Below are 18,452 nucleotides of genomic sequence, written 5' to 3'. Positions count from 1 at the left end.
CAAAGCAATTTTCCCGCCACTTCAGCCACGCCGCGCGAGGGGAAATTAGAGCGAGCTAGGAGAATCAACGGACAGCACGATCCAGTCACAGGGTTGCCAAGAGCAGAGGAATTATCGACGGCTGCAGATTCCATGTACGTGAGTAAATCCTTTTATTTTCCTTTTCCATGCTTGTTTGTTCATATTCCTAACCTTGCCTGAGAAAATGCCGGAAGAAAGTGAAATGCTTGAGAAGCTAGTGAGACAACGCAGTGTAATTCAAGGACAATTAACTCGGCTTCAGAACTACGTGTCCAATTATGACGAAGCAAGTGGTCATGTAAACGAAGTTCTAGCCAGGCATAAGCAACTCGGCAGTGTTTGGTCAAAACTAGAGGATGTAATGGACAAGATATCCGAATTATCAGATGAGCAATCTCACAACGAGAAGAGAGCGTCACTTAAGCAAAGTTACTTCACGTTAGAAGCTAAAATGCTTTCAATAATAGACAAAGACTCGACGAGAAAGAATAACACATGTAAGCCTGAAACTAAATCTCCAATCAAGCTCCCAGATGTAACTTTACCAACGTTTGACAGAAACTACACTCAGTTTTCATCTTTTCAAGATATTTTTGTAGCCCTCATAGAAAAAAATGAAACCTTGTCAGACATACAAAGATTGCAGTATTTACGGCTTTCGTTAAAGGGTGATGCATTACAAACTATCGAGAACTTGCAACTCACAGGTGCTAATTACAAGGTCGCCTGGGACTTGATTCAGCGCAAATACAATAATCCAAAGTTAATAGCCGCTGCTTACGTAAATGACATTTTGAATGTATCTTCGGTCACTAAGGAAAGTGTAACAGAATTAAGAAAGTTCACGACTACGATTAGAAGTTCTATAGAAGCATTAAGAAACATTCAGGGAGACGCGGACCTAATTGATATTTTTCTCGTTCAGTATCTTTCAGCCAAATTGGATAAATGTACGAGAAGAGACTTTGAGAAACAATCAAGCAACACAGAATTCAGTACCATAGAAGAATTGCTTATATTTTTAGAAGCTAAGTGCAACTCTCTACAGAAATTCGAAGCAAATGAACCTCCGACATCGACGAAGCCGTTTTCAAGGTCACCAGCTGTTAGTAACGTTAAGTCAAGACCGCCACAAGCATCTAACACGTATTTTACTGCGTCGAGCAAAAGCTGCATCTATTGCAGAGATGCCTCTCCTTTTCATCCTTTATTCAGATGCCAGTCATTTTTTGAAATTGACGAATAAACAGAAATATAAATTCCTGCATGAGAACCGCATATGCACGAACTGTTTGCGTTTTGCTAATCACTCAGTGTTAAATTGTAAAGCCGGCTCTTGCAGGTACTGTAGGTTACGTCATCACACGAGTTTGCACGAAGAAAGGGGTGGCGAGCGCCGTGTACCTCCCCTCCTTCCAGGAAGATCAGCTGCGAACGAAGCAAGCAGTGTTTCCAACCCTCAAGTCGGAGAGGGAACCAGCTCATCGTATTCAGTAAAGAATAAGAACAAGAATGTTTTGCTGGCTACTGCCTGTGTTCTAGCAAAGGACAAAGATGGAAAATACTTGCCCTGCCGCATCTTATTGGACCCGGGGTCTCAAGTGAACCTCATTGGTATGGATATGGTACAACGTCTTGGGTTACGAAGACAGAGACAAAATACGTTGATACAGGGAATAAGTTCCAACACTGTAAATTCACCTTATGCTGTGAATGTGGAATTAAAATCAAGATTCAATGAATTTACAGTAGAGGCACAATGTTCTGCCTTGAAGAATATTACCGAACGTTTACCTGCAGAAAAAATGGATATTTCAGCATGGGAGATACCTACAGATATTGACCTGGCGGATGAAAACTTCAATGTTCCTGCAAGGATTGACATATTAATTTCTGCAAGTATATTTTTCGATATCTTACTGCCAGAGAAGATGTCGAAACAAGGACCTTATCCTACGTTACAAAATACACAGTTTGGCTGGATTTTAGTGGGCAACACTCCAGGTACAACGTCACATCCAAGCAGATCATTCTTTATACAGGGTGAGCCGTTGGAAATGCTCTTACATCGTTTCTGGTCGGTTGAAGATTTGTCGGAAGAAACTATGTCGCCTAAAGAAAAGAAAATGGAAGCACATTTTCGCCAAACTACAGAAAGGAATGAAGATGGCACTTACACGGTACGCTTACCTTTGACGGAAGATAGATCAGCATTAGGGGAATCTTTGGAACATGCACACTCCAGATTTTTACAGTTAGAACGCCGACTAGATAGAGAACTGGAATTGAAAGAAGAATATGTGGAATTTATGAACGAGTACGAGAGATTACACCACATGCAAGCAGTGCAGGAAGTGCGAGAGGCGCCAGCAACGGGAGACATCCGATATTTCATCCCCCATCACCCAGTTGTGAATATAGCCAGCTCCACGACGAAGGTACGAGTCGTATTCGACGGTTCAGCAAAAACGACCAGTGGCAGGTCACTCAACTGTCTACAAAGTGCAGGACCGGTTCTACAAGAGGATCTGTTCGGGTTACTGCTTCGCTTCAGGACTCATATAATCGCACTGAAATCTGATATTGAGAAGATGTATAGGATGATTCATATGTACCCTTCTGATAGGAAATTACAGTGCATATTATGGAGAAAATCTCAAGACGAACCACTGATGATCTACGAATTAAACACTGTAACTTATGGCCTGACATCTAGCTCATATCTAGCAACTAAATGCCTACAGCAACTAGCGACAGACGAAATGCACAACTATCCACAAGCTGCTGAAATACTGAAGAGAGACTTTTATATAGATGACTTGCTGTCAGGGCAAGAAGACGAGAATCAAGCCATTAATCTACGTAAAGAACTGTCAGCATTATTATCGGCAGGAGGATTTAAGCTACGTAAATGGGCATCCAATTCTGCAAGAGTAATGGAAACTATACCTTTAGAACTACGGGAAGTTAAAGACACGATTCTGTTTAACGACGACAGTACAAAAACTCTAGGTGTCAATTGGAATACCACCGCTGATACTCTTTGCATATTAACGGCCGAAGATTCAGCGCTAGCGCCAGAACGCAATGCTGAGTTGGCTACACTCGCACCGGCGAAGAAACATCATCTTACAACCTACCATCCACGCAGCAATCCAGTCGACGGGAGGAAGAAATGCATTATAACTTCCCCTACGCGGGATCAAGCAGAGAAAGACAACAACGCTTGTTTAGTAAACAATCACCCAGCTATCAACAATCAAAGAAACATTGAGGCTGCTGTCTGCAGCAAACCTCGTTACGATAAACAAAGCTTTTCGACGATACATGCAAAGAAAGAAAACAATTTGGCCGGCTACGATTTGAGCATTCACGAAGTTGTAAGCAAACGCAGGGTTGCCAGTCAAATCGCGCAACTCTTCGATCCGCTCGGAATTATTGGGCCTGTTATTGCACTGTTTAAACAATTTCTACAGAAACTATGGAAATTAAATGTATCCTGGGACGACGAGTTACCTTCAGATGTATTAAACGAATGGAAGACTTTACAAGCACAAATATGCCACATTTCAGACATTAAGGTTCCACGATGTATTTTACCTAAAGGGAAGATTATAAACATTCAAATTCACGGGTTTTCTGACGCGTCTGAGAGAATGTACGGCGCGTGCATTTACGTCAGAACTGTAACTGCAGGAGGAGAAGTTAATTCATGGTTAATGTGCAGCAAGGGGAAAGTTGCACAGTAGTATCCGAATGAGATAGTGGCTGTCGGTGTTTAATATTCGCAATTAATTTGCACGTACTTAGAACTAATTTGCACAGGTGTTAATTAATTTGCACGTACTTAGAATACTTTACATTTATGTATTTGCATGTTTATAACTTTTTATGAATATATAATTATTTATTTTATGAAAAATATGTATATAGAAGGTAATTAAAGGTACTAAACGCTATGCATATGGTTTTATATTCATTACTGCAAAGTATGTAATGTATGAAACTATAATAATTAATGTTTATAGTATTGAAAATAAGAGTTTATGGTTTATGAACCGCTATGAAAGGTGTTAATGGTACGAAAGAAGACGGTCCCGGTACTCGAACCCGCGATATGTAACGGTAATAAATGGTTAGGCCTATAGTGTACAATGTATGTAATAATGTATGTTATTATTGTATTAAGGACGGTGGTACGACACGCCAGACAGGAGACCGGTGAGCTCCGCTCTGAGGGTAGACGAGAAAGGAATTTGGGGAGTGTGCGTTCAAGGTCAAATGACGTCACAACGTCAGAACAAAGAAGGAATCTGATTGACCAATCAGAGAACGCGTCGGTAGATTTTCAGAACCGGTTTTTTTCCCAAGGTTAACCAGTACGCAAGAACAGAGGAAATGTATGCAATACTGTAGGGCAGGGGAGGAATTCAACCAGACAACAAAGGATGTCTGGAAATGCGCAGCAAGGGTCAAATCTCTGAAGCTATGCGTCGCTTGTAGAACTGGTTTCAGCCGCCAATTAATATTCCGCTCAGGGTTGCCTCAAGGCACAGGACGCTTTAGCGCAGGTTTTTTTTATCTGTACTATGAAGAAGGGAGAGCTATCAGGGACGGGGCCTACAGTTTTCACCATTTGCTTTTATCACGGGGTAACGAACCTAGGACCCTTTGATTATTGATTTAGGTAGTAAATGTATGTTACTGTGTGCTATTTAACTTAATTTTGAGTTTATTTTTTACCAAACTTTGACTTTATGTCAAACATTTTCAGAGCTTATTTTTATTTTTACAAAAATAACACTATTTGTACTATTCAGGCAATATTTTTTATTAAATTTCGGACTCGCAAAGACATTTTTTCAACTTTTAATTAGTTAGTTTACAATTTTATGTTAATTTTTTACAAAAATAACACTATTTGTACTATTCAGGAAAGACTTTTAGTTACATTTTCGACACACTAAGTGTGTGTTCTCAACTTCTATCTGTTTATTAGGCTTATTATTACTCAAATAACACAATTTCAGCTGTTCAGGCAACATTTTTTATTAAATTTTGGACTCACAAAAATACATTTTCTAAACTTTTAATTTATTATTTTACAACTTTATGTTAATTTTTTACCAAAAAAACACTATTTATACTATTCAGGCAACATTTTTTATTTAATTTTGGACACACAAAGTGTGTGTTGTCAACTTCTATCTGTTTATTTCACAAGTTTAGGCTTATTATTACTCAAATAACACAATTTATACTATTCAGGCAACATTTTTTATTAAATTATGGACACACAAAGTGTGTTTTGTCAACTTCTATCTGTTTATTTCACAAGTTTATGTTAATTTTTTACCAAAATAACACTATTTATACTATTCAGGCAACATTTTTTATTAAATTTTGGACTCACAAAGATATTTTTACAACTTTTTAACTTATTATTTTACAACTTTATACCTATTTTTACCAAAATAACACTATTTATACTATTCAGGAAAGAATTTTAGTTACATTTTCGACACACAAAGTGTGTGTTCTCAACTTCTATCTGTTTATTTCACAAGCTTAGGCTTATTTTTACCAAAATAACACTATTTATACTATTCAGGAAAGAATTTTAGTTACATTTTCGACACACAAAGTGTGTGTTTTTAACTTCTATCTGTTTATTTCACAAGCTTAGGCTTATTATTATCAAAATAACACAATTCAATCTGTTCAGGAAAGATTTTTAGTTACATTTTCGACACACAAAGTGTGTGTTCTCAACTTCTATCTGTTTATTTCACAAATTTATACCTATTTTTACCAAAATAACACAATTCAATCTGTTCAAGAAAGACTTGTAGTTACATTTTCGACACACAAAGTGTGTGTTCTCAACTTCTATTTGTTTATTTCACAAGTTTAGGCTTATTATTACTCAAATAACACAATTTCATCTATTCAGGATATTTTGTATTTACAAAGAGATTTTTTCAATTTTTAATTTATTATTTACAAGTTTATGCCTATTTTTTACTCAAATAACACAATTCTGTCTGTTTAGGAAAGACTTTTAGTTATATTTTCGACACACAAAGTGTGAGTTTTCAATTTTTATCTGTTTATTTCACAAGTTTAGCCTAATATTTACTCAAACAACACGATTTGAACGTGTTTTTTTATTACATTTTTGACACACACACACACACACACACACACACACAGAGAGAGAGAGATATAGTTTCCAAGTTTACAGGATTATTCTCTAAGTTTACTCAAATAACACATTTTAAATGTGTTTTGAATTAAACTTTGTACACACGAAGTGTGTTTCGTCAATTCAAGAAAGTTTCAATTATATTTTGGATGCAAAAGTATATTTTGTCAAGTTCTACCCTTTTATTTTACAAGTTTAGGCTTATTATTACTCAAATAACACAATTTCATCTATTCAGGCAACATTTTGTTTGTTACATTTTATTCACAAAGACATTTTATCAATTTTTAATTTATTATTTCACAAGTTTATGTAATTTTTTATTCTAATAACACAATTTTAACTATTCAGGCAACATTTTTGTTGCAATTTGGAGTTACAAAGAGATTTTTTTAAATCTTTGTATTAAATTTTCTATTTATTGCGTTTTGTATTTCACATTCGATATTACAAAGTTCTAAGGTGTGTATAATATTTCAAACTATTTTCAGGGTGTATTTGTTAATGCATTTGGATAATAACTATTAGGTTTTTTGGATGAACTAATGTTAAGAATATTTCAACCAATCAGAAAATGTGTCGTTTTTATTTCCACCAATTAGAAAACGCGTCGGTTTTATTTCAACCAATCAGAGAACGCGTCAGTTTTTCTTATGAGGTATAAAAACTGCGTAAAAGCAAGCAGAAGCTATTTTGAGAAGTATTTGTGAAGCATTGTGGCAGAGAAGACATCAAGTTGTGATTATTGGCCGTGAGTTTCAGACAAAGAACTCAAGAGAAGCTATAATTAAGGTAAATGATTTTTATTATGTAGTGTGTTTTTTAAATAATATGTAAATGCAAATATTGAAACGAGGAAAACGTCAATGCAAACTAAAAAACAAATACTGTTTGTAACAATGCGTAATGTGAACAAGTACTACAACTATTTTTCTATTTTTCAGGTGCTTCTAATTTTGTATGGGTGACTGAAAGGGACCATTAGTGAAAGATGGCGTCTTCAAGCTCCACAAACAAGGCTAATCACACTGCGGTGAGTACCTCGCAAGAGATTTTACCATTGGAATGTATATTTCTCCACTAGTTTTTGAAATAATATATAAATCCAGAAAACAAAGAAACGAAAAAAGTAAATACAGAAATGAATATGCGTAATATAAACAAGTACTACAACTATGTTTCTATTTTTCAGGTGTTCTTATTTGTGTACCTGTGAGTGGAAGGATCTATTACTGGAAATAACGCCAACAAAGTAACCGACAAGGACATGAGTCAAATAATTGCATCATGTCCATGTTTTTCCAATTATATCTATAAGAATTGTGTGTTGGAGACTTTGAAGAGGTATACACCTGGCAAGTATATTATATGCTGGGGATGTTATTCTAAACAAGGCAACCAACTAGCCCACGATTGTGTAGTTAACCATTTCTACGAGTGTGAGTGCGTATGCTGTAAAGATGAAGATTTACTCTCTGAACGTTATTTTATTTGCCAAGGAGAACGCTGTTTGAATAAATGCCAACGATGTGTTAAGTGGATGTGCGAGAGAATCCAGTATTATTTACAGGATTTGGATAACACAAAACATATTTTTGATTTTTATATTACTAATCATGAGGATGTTGCGGATGCTTTGACGGCACACGAGGTACAGACAGAATACAAAGCTTTTTATAGTGTGTTATGTGAAATTTCAAACTATATCGAACTAGTGAAAACTCTTATAGATCCTATACGCTCAGCAGAGCTTACTTATGGTAGCACAGGATTTTTGGGAGAGTTGAATAAAGAGAGTGACTAATAACAGCGAAAATGGTGCAATACATTATTGATGTACAAGGATTTATCTATAACAGAAAATTTATATTGCGTGAGGTTTGTGTGAGTTCTACAAATTTGGACACTGTGTATTATGCGCTTGTGAGTGTTCCCGATTATTTCAAAGAGAACAAAGAATCGCGCTGGGTTAAAGACAATATCCATGCATTAATGTATGATATTCCTTGTGGATGTGAAATATACTATGTCCGGAGCGCAGTTAGGAACTTGAACTGTCAAGGTGGTACATTTTTCTGCAAAGGAAAATCCCAAATTATCAAAGATTTGTTTAATATTGATAACATTGTTGATTTACAAACTGTAAACTGTCCATCCCTTAAGAATTTGTATATGATTCAAGGAGGATTGTGCAAGTATCATTCTGATACTTCTCCCCCAGCTGAACAAGGTTGCGCATTCAGAAATGTTCAAAGACTTGTATGTTGGTACAATAATAAAAATATTAAGGTGTAATGTATTTTAATGTTCAGTTAGCTTCCAAAATTGAGGTTACATAGCACAATATGTTGAAGATTTTGTGTTTGGCACGCATAACAAGTTACACTTATATCCATTTCAGGACAAATGATGCTAAAACTCTCAAATTTACTGTCAACTCATCAATTACTAGCAAAGTTTTAGTATTATTTGTCCGTAATTAGATATAGTGTAACTTGTAACTGAACTTTAGCGTTTCGAATTACATATAGTGAAGGCCTCTATAGTGAAAGAATACACCCAGTCTGTAAAAATTTGGAAATGTTGTCTCCTTCTCTGTCGAACCAGACCAAAAGTGTTCTCAAGTGTTTCAATATATTTCTTAACATAACTAACTTTTCAAAAAATAATACCTTGTGCCCAGATAGCTTAGTTGCTATAGCGTTAGGCTTTTAACCTATCTGTCCAGGGTTCGAGTCCCTGTCTGGGCGATTACAATTTTTAAATTTTGTCATCGGATCTTGTACAGCCTAAATAAGAAATATGTTTACAGTCTAAAAGATTATAATTTTTCTTCAAATTTAATTAGTTATAAGTAATGTAAGTTAATTTGGAAGTTGTCCAAATTGGTTCCTCATATAAAAAGAAATGACCAAATTGACCCTAGCGCCTATGACCCTACTTGGGTTCATCCACCAAGACATCTGCTTCGAGTCTCCGATGTCTTGGTGAAGCCCATTCAGGTTCTACCGCCCACAAGTGCGTTCCTTCACCGATCCAGCGAAGGTAAGAATTATAAAGAGCGACCCTCTATATATAACCTCAGCTCACTGTTGGTCACTCCTTGACCTAGTTATTTTCTTGCAATCACCTACGTTTAGTGGATTTTGCCTTCTTTCTGTTTGATCTGTTAAATAATCCAGTCAATATAAATATACTTACATAGAATAATCTGGTTTTTTATATGTTTAACATATAATCCTAATATAGTTGGATTCTCAGAAATATAGTTCCTGCTACATTTATATAAATCGAAGTCTAGTTAGTGTTGGTCTGTAAATATTGGATATGTAAAAGGCAAACTGAATTTTAGTTATAATCCAGAAATTGTCGATAATTTCCGTTCCTTTTGTAGCACTAGTTGCATATTTTTAAAACTTTTATTGATAGCAAACCAAAATGCAGTCTATCTGAGGTACCCACCAAATGAACAACATAAAACCAAAAACCAGATTCATCATCGATGCCAACATGGATATCATTATTCGAGGTACTTTCACAAACACTGAATTGATTTTGAAACATAAAAAAATTACATTGTCCTAAATAGATAAGAGTACCCATCACGCGTGTACAAATCAGATGCGATCTTCGACACTTACAAAAACAGATTCCCCACACGAGAAGACAGGTTCAGATCTATAAACATTATAGAAGAACTTTACTTCACCTTCGAGGGCAGTGGAGAAAACATAAAAGTGGAAATCACCAACATCTCTGGTGGAGTCACCCTCAACTTTAACCAATGGCAAAAATTTCTCTCTTACTACAAATCCCTCATGGAAGAATTTCAGCATCGGCTAAATCGTAATCCCTATGTGACTTTTGCTCTTTGGTAGAGTACTTTTCATATATGTAAATTTGATATATTCTATATTTGTATATTAAATAAAAATAAACTTAAAGAACTTAACTTGAGTGTTTTATTTGAATCCAAAATATATATATATGTAATCTAATGAAAATGATTTAAACTTTATAAATATTATTTCTAAACAGTCACAATTCAACATATAAGTTGTTCTTGCAGGCTAATAAGGCTCTGGCGTGTGGGCCTATGCCTCCTACAATCCTCTGTAAAATTCGTGTTGTCCTGTGAGTAATCAATATACATAGTAAGCCTAAGCTTTAAGGATCAATCAGTGGATTTTAGTCCTCATAGACATATAGTGATTGTAGTTAAAATACGGCTTGTATAAACTCCTGGTATTAAGTCAATCACTAAAAAAAAAACGGTAATACTTGAAAATACCTTGAATGCAGGCTTTAAGACTAAATAACAACATAGAAAACATTTCTTTTTCACAAATCTTTATTATTTGCACTAAAATACATTACACCTTAATATTTTTATTATTGTACCAACATACAAGTCTTTGAACATTTCTGAATGCGCAACCTTGTTCAGCTGGGGGAGAAGTATCAGAATGATACTTGCACAATCCTCCTTGAATCATATACAAATTCTTAAGGGATGGACAGTTTACAGTTTGTAAATCAACAATGTTATCAATATTAAACAAATCTTTGATAATTTGGGATTTTCCTTTGCAGAAAAATGTACCACCTTGACAGTTCAAGTTCCTAACTGCGCTCCGGACATAGTATATTTCACATCCACAAGGAATATCATACATTAATGCATGGATATTGTCTTTAACCCAGCGCGATTCTTTGTTCTCTTTGAAATAATCGGGAACACTCACAAGCGCATAATACACAGTGTCCAAATTTGTAGAACTCACACAAACCTCACGCAATATAAATTTTCTGTTATAGATAAATCCTTGTACATCAATAATGTATTGCACCATTTTCGCTGTTATTAGTCACTCTCTTTATTCAACTCTCCCAAAAATCCTGTGCTACCATAAGTAAGCTCTGCTGAGCGTATAGGATCTATAAGAGTTTTCACTAGTTCGATATAGTTTGAAATTTCACATAACACACTATAAAAAGCTTTGTATTCTGTCTGTACCTCGTGTGCCGTCAAAGCATCCGCAACATCCTCATGATTAGTAATATAAAAATCAAAAATATGTTTTGTGTTATCCAAATCCTGTAAATAATACTGGATTCTCTCGCACATCCACTTAACACATCGTTGGCATTTATTCAAACAGCGTTCTCCTTGGCAAATAAAATAACGTTCAGAGAGTAAATCTTCATCTTTACAGCATACGCACTCACACTCGTAGAAATGGTTAACTACACAATCGTGGGCTAGTTGGTTGCCTTGTTTAGAATAACATCCCCAGCATATAATATACTTGCCAGGTGTATACCTCTTCAAAGTCTCCAACACACAATTCTTATAGATATAATTGGAAAAACATGGACATGATGCAATTATTTGACTCATGTCCTTGTCGGTTACTTTGTTGGCGTTATTTCCAGTAATAGATCCTTCCACTCACAGGTACACAAATAAGAACACCTGAAAAATAGAAACATAGTTGTAGTACTTGTTTATATTACGCATATTCATTTCTGTATTTACTTTTTTCGTTTCTTTGTTTTCTGGATTTATATATTATTTCAAAAACTAGTGGAGAAATATACATTCCAATGGTAAAATCTCTTGCGAGGTACTCACCGCAGTGTGATTAGCCTTGTTTGTGGAGCTTGAAGACGCCATCTTTCACTAATGGTCCCTTTCAGTCACCCATACAAAATTAGAAGCACCTGAAAAATAGAAAAATAGTTGTAGTACTTGTTCACATTACGCATTGTTACAAACAGTATTTGTTTTTTAGTTTGCATTGACGTTTTCCTCGTTTCAATATTTGCATTTACATATTATTTAAAAAACACACTACATAATAAAAATCATTTACCTTAATTATAGCTTCTCTTGAGTTCTTTGTCTGAAACTCACGGCCAATAATCACAACTTGATGTCTTCTCTGCCACAATGCTTCACAAATACTTCTCAAAATAGCTTCTGCTTGCTTTTACGCAGTTTTTATACCTCATAAGAAAAACTGACGCGTTCTCTGATTGGTTGAAATAAAACCGACGCGTTTTCTAATTGGTGGAAATAAAAACGACACATTTTCTGATTGGTTGAAATATTCTTAACATTAGTTCATCCAAAAAACCTAATAGTTATTATCCAAATGCATTAACAAATACACCCTGAAAATAGTTTGAAATATTATACACACCTTAGAACTTTGTAATATCGAATGTGAAATACAAAACGCAATAAATAGAAAATTTAATACAAAGATTTAAAAAAATCTCTTTGTAACTCCAAATTGCAACAAAAATGTTGCCTGAATAGTTAAAATTGTGTTATTAGAATAAAAAATTACATAAACTTGTGAAATAATAAATTAAAAATTGATAAAATGTCTTTGTGAATAAAATGTAACAAACAAAATGTTGCCTGAATAGATGAAATTGTGTTATTTGAGTAATAATAAGCCTAAACTTGTAAAATAAAAGGGTAGAACTTGACAAAATATACTTTTGCATCCAAAATATAATTGAAACTTTCTTGAATTGACGAAACACACTTCGTGTGTACAAAGTTTAATTCAAAACACATTTAAAATGTGTTATTTGAGTAAACTTAGAGAATAATCCTGTAAACTTGGAAACTATATCTCTCTCTCTCTCTGTGTGTGTGTGTGTGTGTGTGTGTGTGTGTCAAAAATGTAATAAAAAAACACGTTCAAATCGTGTTGTTTGAGTAAATATTAGGCTAAACTTGTGAAATAAACAGATAAAAATTGAAAACTCACACTTTGTGTGTCGAAAATATAACTAAAAGTCTTTCCTAAACAGACAGAATTGTGTTATTTGAGTAAAAAATAGGCATAAACTTGTAAATAATAAATTAAAAATTGAAAAAATCTCTTTGTAAATACAAAATATCCTGAATAGATGAAATTGTGTTATTTGAGTAATAATAAGCCTAAACTTGTGAAATAAACAAATAGAAGTTGAGAACACACACTTTGTGTGTCGAAAATGTAACTACAAGTCTTTCTTGAACAGATTGAATTGTGTTATTTTGGTAAAAATAGGTATAAATTTGTGAAATAAACAGATAGAAGTTGAGAACACACACTTTGTGTGTCGAAAATGTAACTAAAAATCTTTCCTGAACAGATTGAATTGTGTTATTTTGGCAATAATAAGCCTAAGCTTGTGAAATAAACAGATAGAAGTTAAAAACACACACTTTGTGTGTCGAAAATGTAACTAAAATTCTTTCCTGAATAGTATAAATAGTGTTATTTTGGTAAAAATAAGCCTAAGCTTGTGAAATAAACAGATAGAAGTTGAGAACACACACTTTGTGTGTCGAAAATGTAACTAAAATTCTTTCCTGAATAGTATAAATAGTGTTATTTTGGTAAAAATAGGTATAAAGTTGTAAAATAATAAGTTAAAAAGTTGTAAAAATATCTTTGTGAGTCCAAAATTTAATAAAAAATGTTGCCTGAATAGTATAAATAGTGTTATTTTGGTAAAAAATTAACATAAACTTGTGAAATAAACAGATAGAAGTTGACAAAACACACTTTGTGTGTCCATAATTTAATAAAAAATGTTGCGTGAATAGTATAAATTGTGTTATTTGAGTAATAATAAGCCTAAACTTGTGAAATAAACAGATAGAAGTTGACAACACACACTTTGTGTGTCCAAAATTAAATAAAAAATGTTGCCTGAATAGTATAAATAGTGTTTTTTTGGTAAAAAATTAACATAAAGTTGTAAAATAATAAATTAAAAGTTTAGAAAATGTATTTTTGTGAGTCCAAAATTTAATAAAAAATGTTGCCTGAACAGCTGAAATTGTGTTATTTGAGTAATAATAAGCCTAATAAACAGATAGAAGTTGAGAACACACACTTAGTGTGTCGAAAATGTAACTAAAAGTCTTTCCTGAATAGTACAAATAGTGTTATTTTTGTAAAAAAATAACATAAAATTGTAAGATAACTAATTAAAAGTTGAAAAAATGTCTTTGCGAGTCCGAAATTTAATAAAAAATATTGCCTGAATAGTACAAATAGTGTTATTTTTGTAAAAATAAAAATAAGCTCTGAAAATGTTTGACATAAAGTCAAAGTTTGGTAAAAAATAAACTCAAAATTAAGTTAAATAGCACACAGTAACATACATTTACTACCTAAATCAATAATCAAAGGGTCCTAGGTTCGTTACCCCGTGATAAAAGCAAATGGTGAAAACTGTAGGCCCCGTCCCTGATAGCTCTCCTTTCTTCATAGTACAGATAAAAAAAACCTGCGCTAAAGCGTCCTGTGCCTTGAGGCAACCCTGAGCGGAATATTAATTGGCGGCTGAAACCAGTTCTACAAGCGACGCATAGCTTCAGAGATTTGACCCTTGCTGCGCATTTCCAGACATCCTTTGTTGTCTGGTTGAATTCCTCCCCTGCCCTACAGTATTGCATACATTTCCTCTGTTCTTGCGTACTGGTTAACCTTGGGAAAAAAACCTGTTCTGAAAATCTACCGACGCGTTCTCTGATTGGTCAATCAGATTCCTTCTTTGTTCTGACGTTGTGACGTCATTTGACCTTGAACGCACACTCCCCAAATTCCTTTCTCGTCTACCCTCAGAGCGGAGCTCACCGGTCTCCTGTCTGGCGTGTCGTACCACCGTCCTTAATACAATAATAACATACATTATTACATACATTGTACACTATAGGCCTAACCATTTATTACCGTTACATATCGCGGGTTCGAGTACCGGGACCGTCTTCTTTCGTACCATTAACACCTTTCATAGCGGTTCATAAACCATAAACTCTTATTTTCAATACTATAAACATTAATTATTATAGTTTCATACATTACATACTTTGCAGTAATGAATATAAAACCATATGCATAGCGTTTAGTACCTTTAATTACCTTCTATATACATATTTTTCATAAAATAAATAATTATATATTCATAAAAAGTTATAAACATGCAAATACATAAATGTAAAGTATTCTAAGTACGTGCAAATTAATTAACACCTGTGCAAATTAGTTCTAAGTACGTGCAAATTAATTGCGAATATTAAACACCGACAGCCACTATCTCATTCGGATACTACTTTGCACCGATTAAGAAAATAACTTTACCTCGCCTTGAGCTGTGCGCAGCACTTATATTGTCAAAATTAGTTAATAAAGTGATACCTTTATTGAATCTCCAAATAAACAATGTATATTTATATACAGACTCGCAGATTGTTTTAGCATGGATTGCAAAGGACCCAGAGACATGGAAACCCTTTGTGGCAAATAGAGTGGCTCAAATACAGGAATACACGCAGGTGTGTGATTGGCGGCATGTAAGGTCAAAGGATAATCCTGCTGATATGTTATGGAGAGGAGTCGAACCCCTGAAGCTAAAGGGAAACTCACTTTGGTTACAAGGACCAGCATTTCTAAGCCAATCAGATCAAGATCCGAAGTTGGCCATCAACGACATCAGTTTTGGAATGAATCCACCTATAGAAGTACCAGAACGGAGAAAGGTGAAAATAACTTCGTTGGTAACTACCCACAAATCAGATGAAATTCTCACGCGATTCTCTAACCTTTTCAGAATGATAAGAGTTATGGCACTTTGTCATATTTTCATTGATAATTGCAAGGGGCCCACGAAGAGAAATGTTTGTACTTCGAAACTGAATGCCAAGGATTTGCAACGAGCCACAGATACGTGCATTAAAGTAACGCAAGCCTTATTCTACGCGCAGGAAATAGAAGACTTAACACACAAGAGAGAAGTTTCACCAAACAGTGGAATAAAAGATCTGTATCCATTTCTCGACGCCGATTCCATTATTCGCGTGGGCGGACGTTTACAAAACAGCGAACTAGCTTTTGAAACTAAACATCAGATAATCTTGCCTCATAAGGCCCATCTTACACGGCTGTTAATTGAATACGAACATCGCAGATTACTTCATGCTGGAACACAGTTACTACTTTCCTCTATCAGACAAAAATATTGGATCGTCCGGGGAAGACAAATAGTTAAGCACATCCTACACTATTGTGTTAAATGCCATAGACTCAAATCAGAAGCTAGTAAACAACTGATGGGACATCTACCGGAGCACAGAATCCGAGCAGCTTATCCATTCATGTACAGTTGCGTAGACTACGCGGGACCGATAAGGATAAAGACTGGAGCGCCAAGGAGCAAATCGACGAGAAAATGTTTCATTGCACTTTTTATGTGTTTCTCAACGAAGGCTGTACACGTTGAAATTGTTACCGATTTAACAACCGAAGCATTTTTAGCTGCATTGAAAAGATTTATATCCCGAAGAGGAAAATGCGCAGCCATTTACAGTGACAACGCCAGTACCTTTCGAGGTGCACACAGAGAACTTCAGGAACTACGCAATATGTTTGAATCTACACAGTTTCAAGATGTCATTCAAGACTACGCTGCAAATGAGCACTTTGAATGGAAATTCATACCGCCAAGAGCGCTAAATTTCGGTGGACTCTGGGAAGCGGCGATTAAATCGCTAAAACATCATCTACGAAGAGTGATGGGAAGCACCATACTAACCTACGAAGAGTTAAGTACGTTACTTTGCCAGATTGAAGCAATATTAAATTCAAGACCACTTTGCATTTTACCCGACGAATCAGATTACCAGGTATTAACTCCAGGGCATTTTCTCATTGGCAGACCCATAACAACCTTCCCAGAACCTGACCTTACCCTCATACCTGACAATAGACTCAGCAGATACCAGCTGATACAGAAGATGAGAAGATCCATTTGGAAGCAGTGGAATAAAGAATACCTCCATTCACTTCAACAACGCCAGACGTGGACACCCTCCACCAAAAACTTATCTCCAGGGACAGTTGTACTGCTGAAGGAGGACGACGTACCCCCACTACAGTGGAAACTAGCTAAGGTGGAAGCAGTGCATCCTGGGAACGATGGACTAGTGCGTGTAGTGACAGTGAAAACGAAAGACGGAGTTTTTAGAAGAAGTGTCAGTAAAATTGTGCTCCTCCCCATAGGTAAAGACGGAGATTAGTTGAATTATGTTCATTCAACCGGGGGGGGGGGTATGTTCGGGAATAAAGCATTCTGCTGCGAGCCGTCTGCGGCGCATGCGCGCGCAGCGAATAGACTGATTGACTTGCTCATGTGAGCTCGGCCGTGCAACATACTGTGTGCGCGCGTCTCCTATTATCTACGATATTAGACAGTTGTAATTACGGTTCTACATACCAATATGTATTCTTTAGTATTATAAATATTCTAAAATCTAAATCGATGTACCGTGTTATTCATCTGGTAGAACTACGCCTAAGGTAAAACAGTTAACTTAAATTACCAGAGTATCAACGTATCAGAAGTCGGTCATTACCGCAACAGACGCCTTATGTTGATTCTTGAAGTTTGTGAAAACGCTTTGCGAGTTTTGAAAGCTGGTTTTTACCTCCGCTTAGAAATACTCATTGCAGTTGAACTAATCTGTATTAGTTTCACAAGGAGATTCTTTAGGAGGCCTGAGGTGCGTCGTAACCTTCATGCATATACATCAAGCAGTATAACTTTTGTGCGTTCTGCAATTGTTATTTATTTACATCCACCGAAACTCTGGGGCCCATTTAGTCACGCGAGAAGACCGTCACATGCGTTTTCTAATTGCTTAATTTATCAAACAACGCTTTCCTTAATCTTACAAACTCAGTAATATTGGCCAACTTTGACAAAAACATGTTCTAACATGCAAGCGTTCTAAACCTAAACACCATGCTACAGCATTCCGTGCCTGGGGGCAAGCTTGAGCGGAATATTAATTGGCTAAAACCGGTTCCACATGTGGCGCACAGTTTCAAAGACTTGACCTTGAACGCGCATTCCCAGACATTCTTTGTTATCTAGTTGAATCCTTCCCTTGTCCTACGCCGTTGCATACCTTTCCAGTGTTTTTCTTCTCTATTTAACCTTGGCAAAACTGGTTCTTAAAATCTACCGACGTGTTTTATCATTAGTAAATTGGGTTCTTTCTTTCTTCTGGCGTTCTGACGTCATTTGACCTTGACAACCCATTCCCCAAATTCCTTTTCCGCTTACCTCCGCGGAGTTCAATGTCTTCTGACTTGCGTCTCAGACCACCTTCTATCATGCCATATAACATTATTCCATAGTAAAATATAAT

The 18,452-nt window shown here is 35.5% G+C and overlaps 1 protein-coding gene across 1 annotated transcript; it reads left to right on the top strand.

The window, feature by feature from the left end:
• Positions 1 to 205: 205 nt before the first annotated feature.
• On the top strand, positions 206 to 17,318 carry LOC145991673 (uncharacterized). Its single transcript, XM_083127736.1, has 3 exons — positions 206 to 1,167; positions 1,364 to 3,401; positions 16,509 to 17,318. The coding sequence occupies exons 1-3, from the start codon at positions 206 to 208 to the stop codon at positions 17,316 to 17,318; spliced, it is 3,810 nt and encodes a 1,269-aa protein (XP_082983862.1).
• The last annotated feature ends 1,134 nt before the right edge of the window (positions 17,319 to 18,452 follow it).

This window comes from Lepisma saccharinum, chromosome 8 (assembly GCF_977018435.1).
Source record: "Lepisma saccharinum chromosome 8, izLepSacc3.1, whole genome shotgun sequence".
Classification (NCBI taxonomy): domain Eukaryota; kingdom Metazoa; phylum Arthropoda; class Insecta; order Zygentoma; family Lepismatidae; genus Lepisma; species Lepisma saccharinum.
This window is presented reverse-complemented; position numbering and strand designations above follow the sequence as displayed.

What these genes read in the sequence shown, in the direction of transcription:
- LOC145991673 (XM_083127736.1), top strand. Translation starts at nt 206, where the DNA reads ATGCCGGAAGAAAGTGAAATGCTTGAGAAGCTAGTGAGACAACGCAGT. An exon ending in CCGCCACAAGCATCTAACAC is followed by an intron (nt 1,168 to 1,363) that starts GTATTTTACTGC and finishes CGGCTCTTGCAG; the next exon opens with GTACTGTAGGTTACGTCATC. An exon ending in ATTTGAGCATTCACGAAGTT is followed by an intron (nt 3,402 to 16,508) that starts GTAAGCAAACGC and finishes TTCTCAACGAAG; the next exon opens with GCTGTACACGTTGAAATTGT.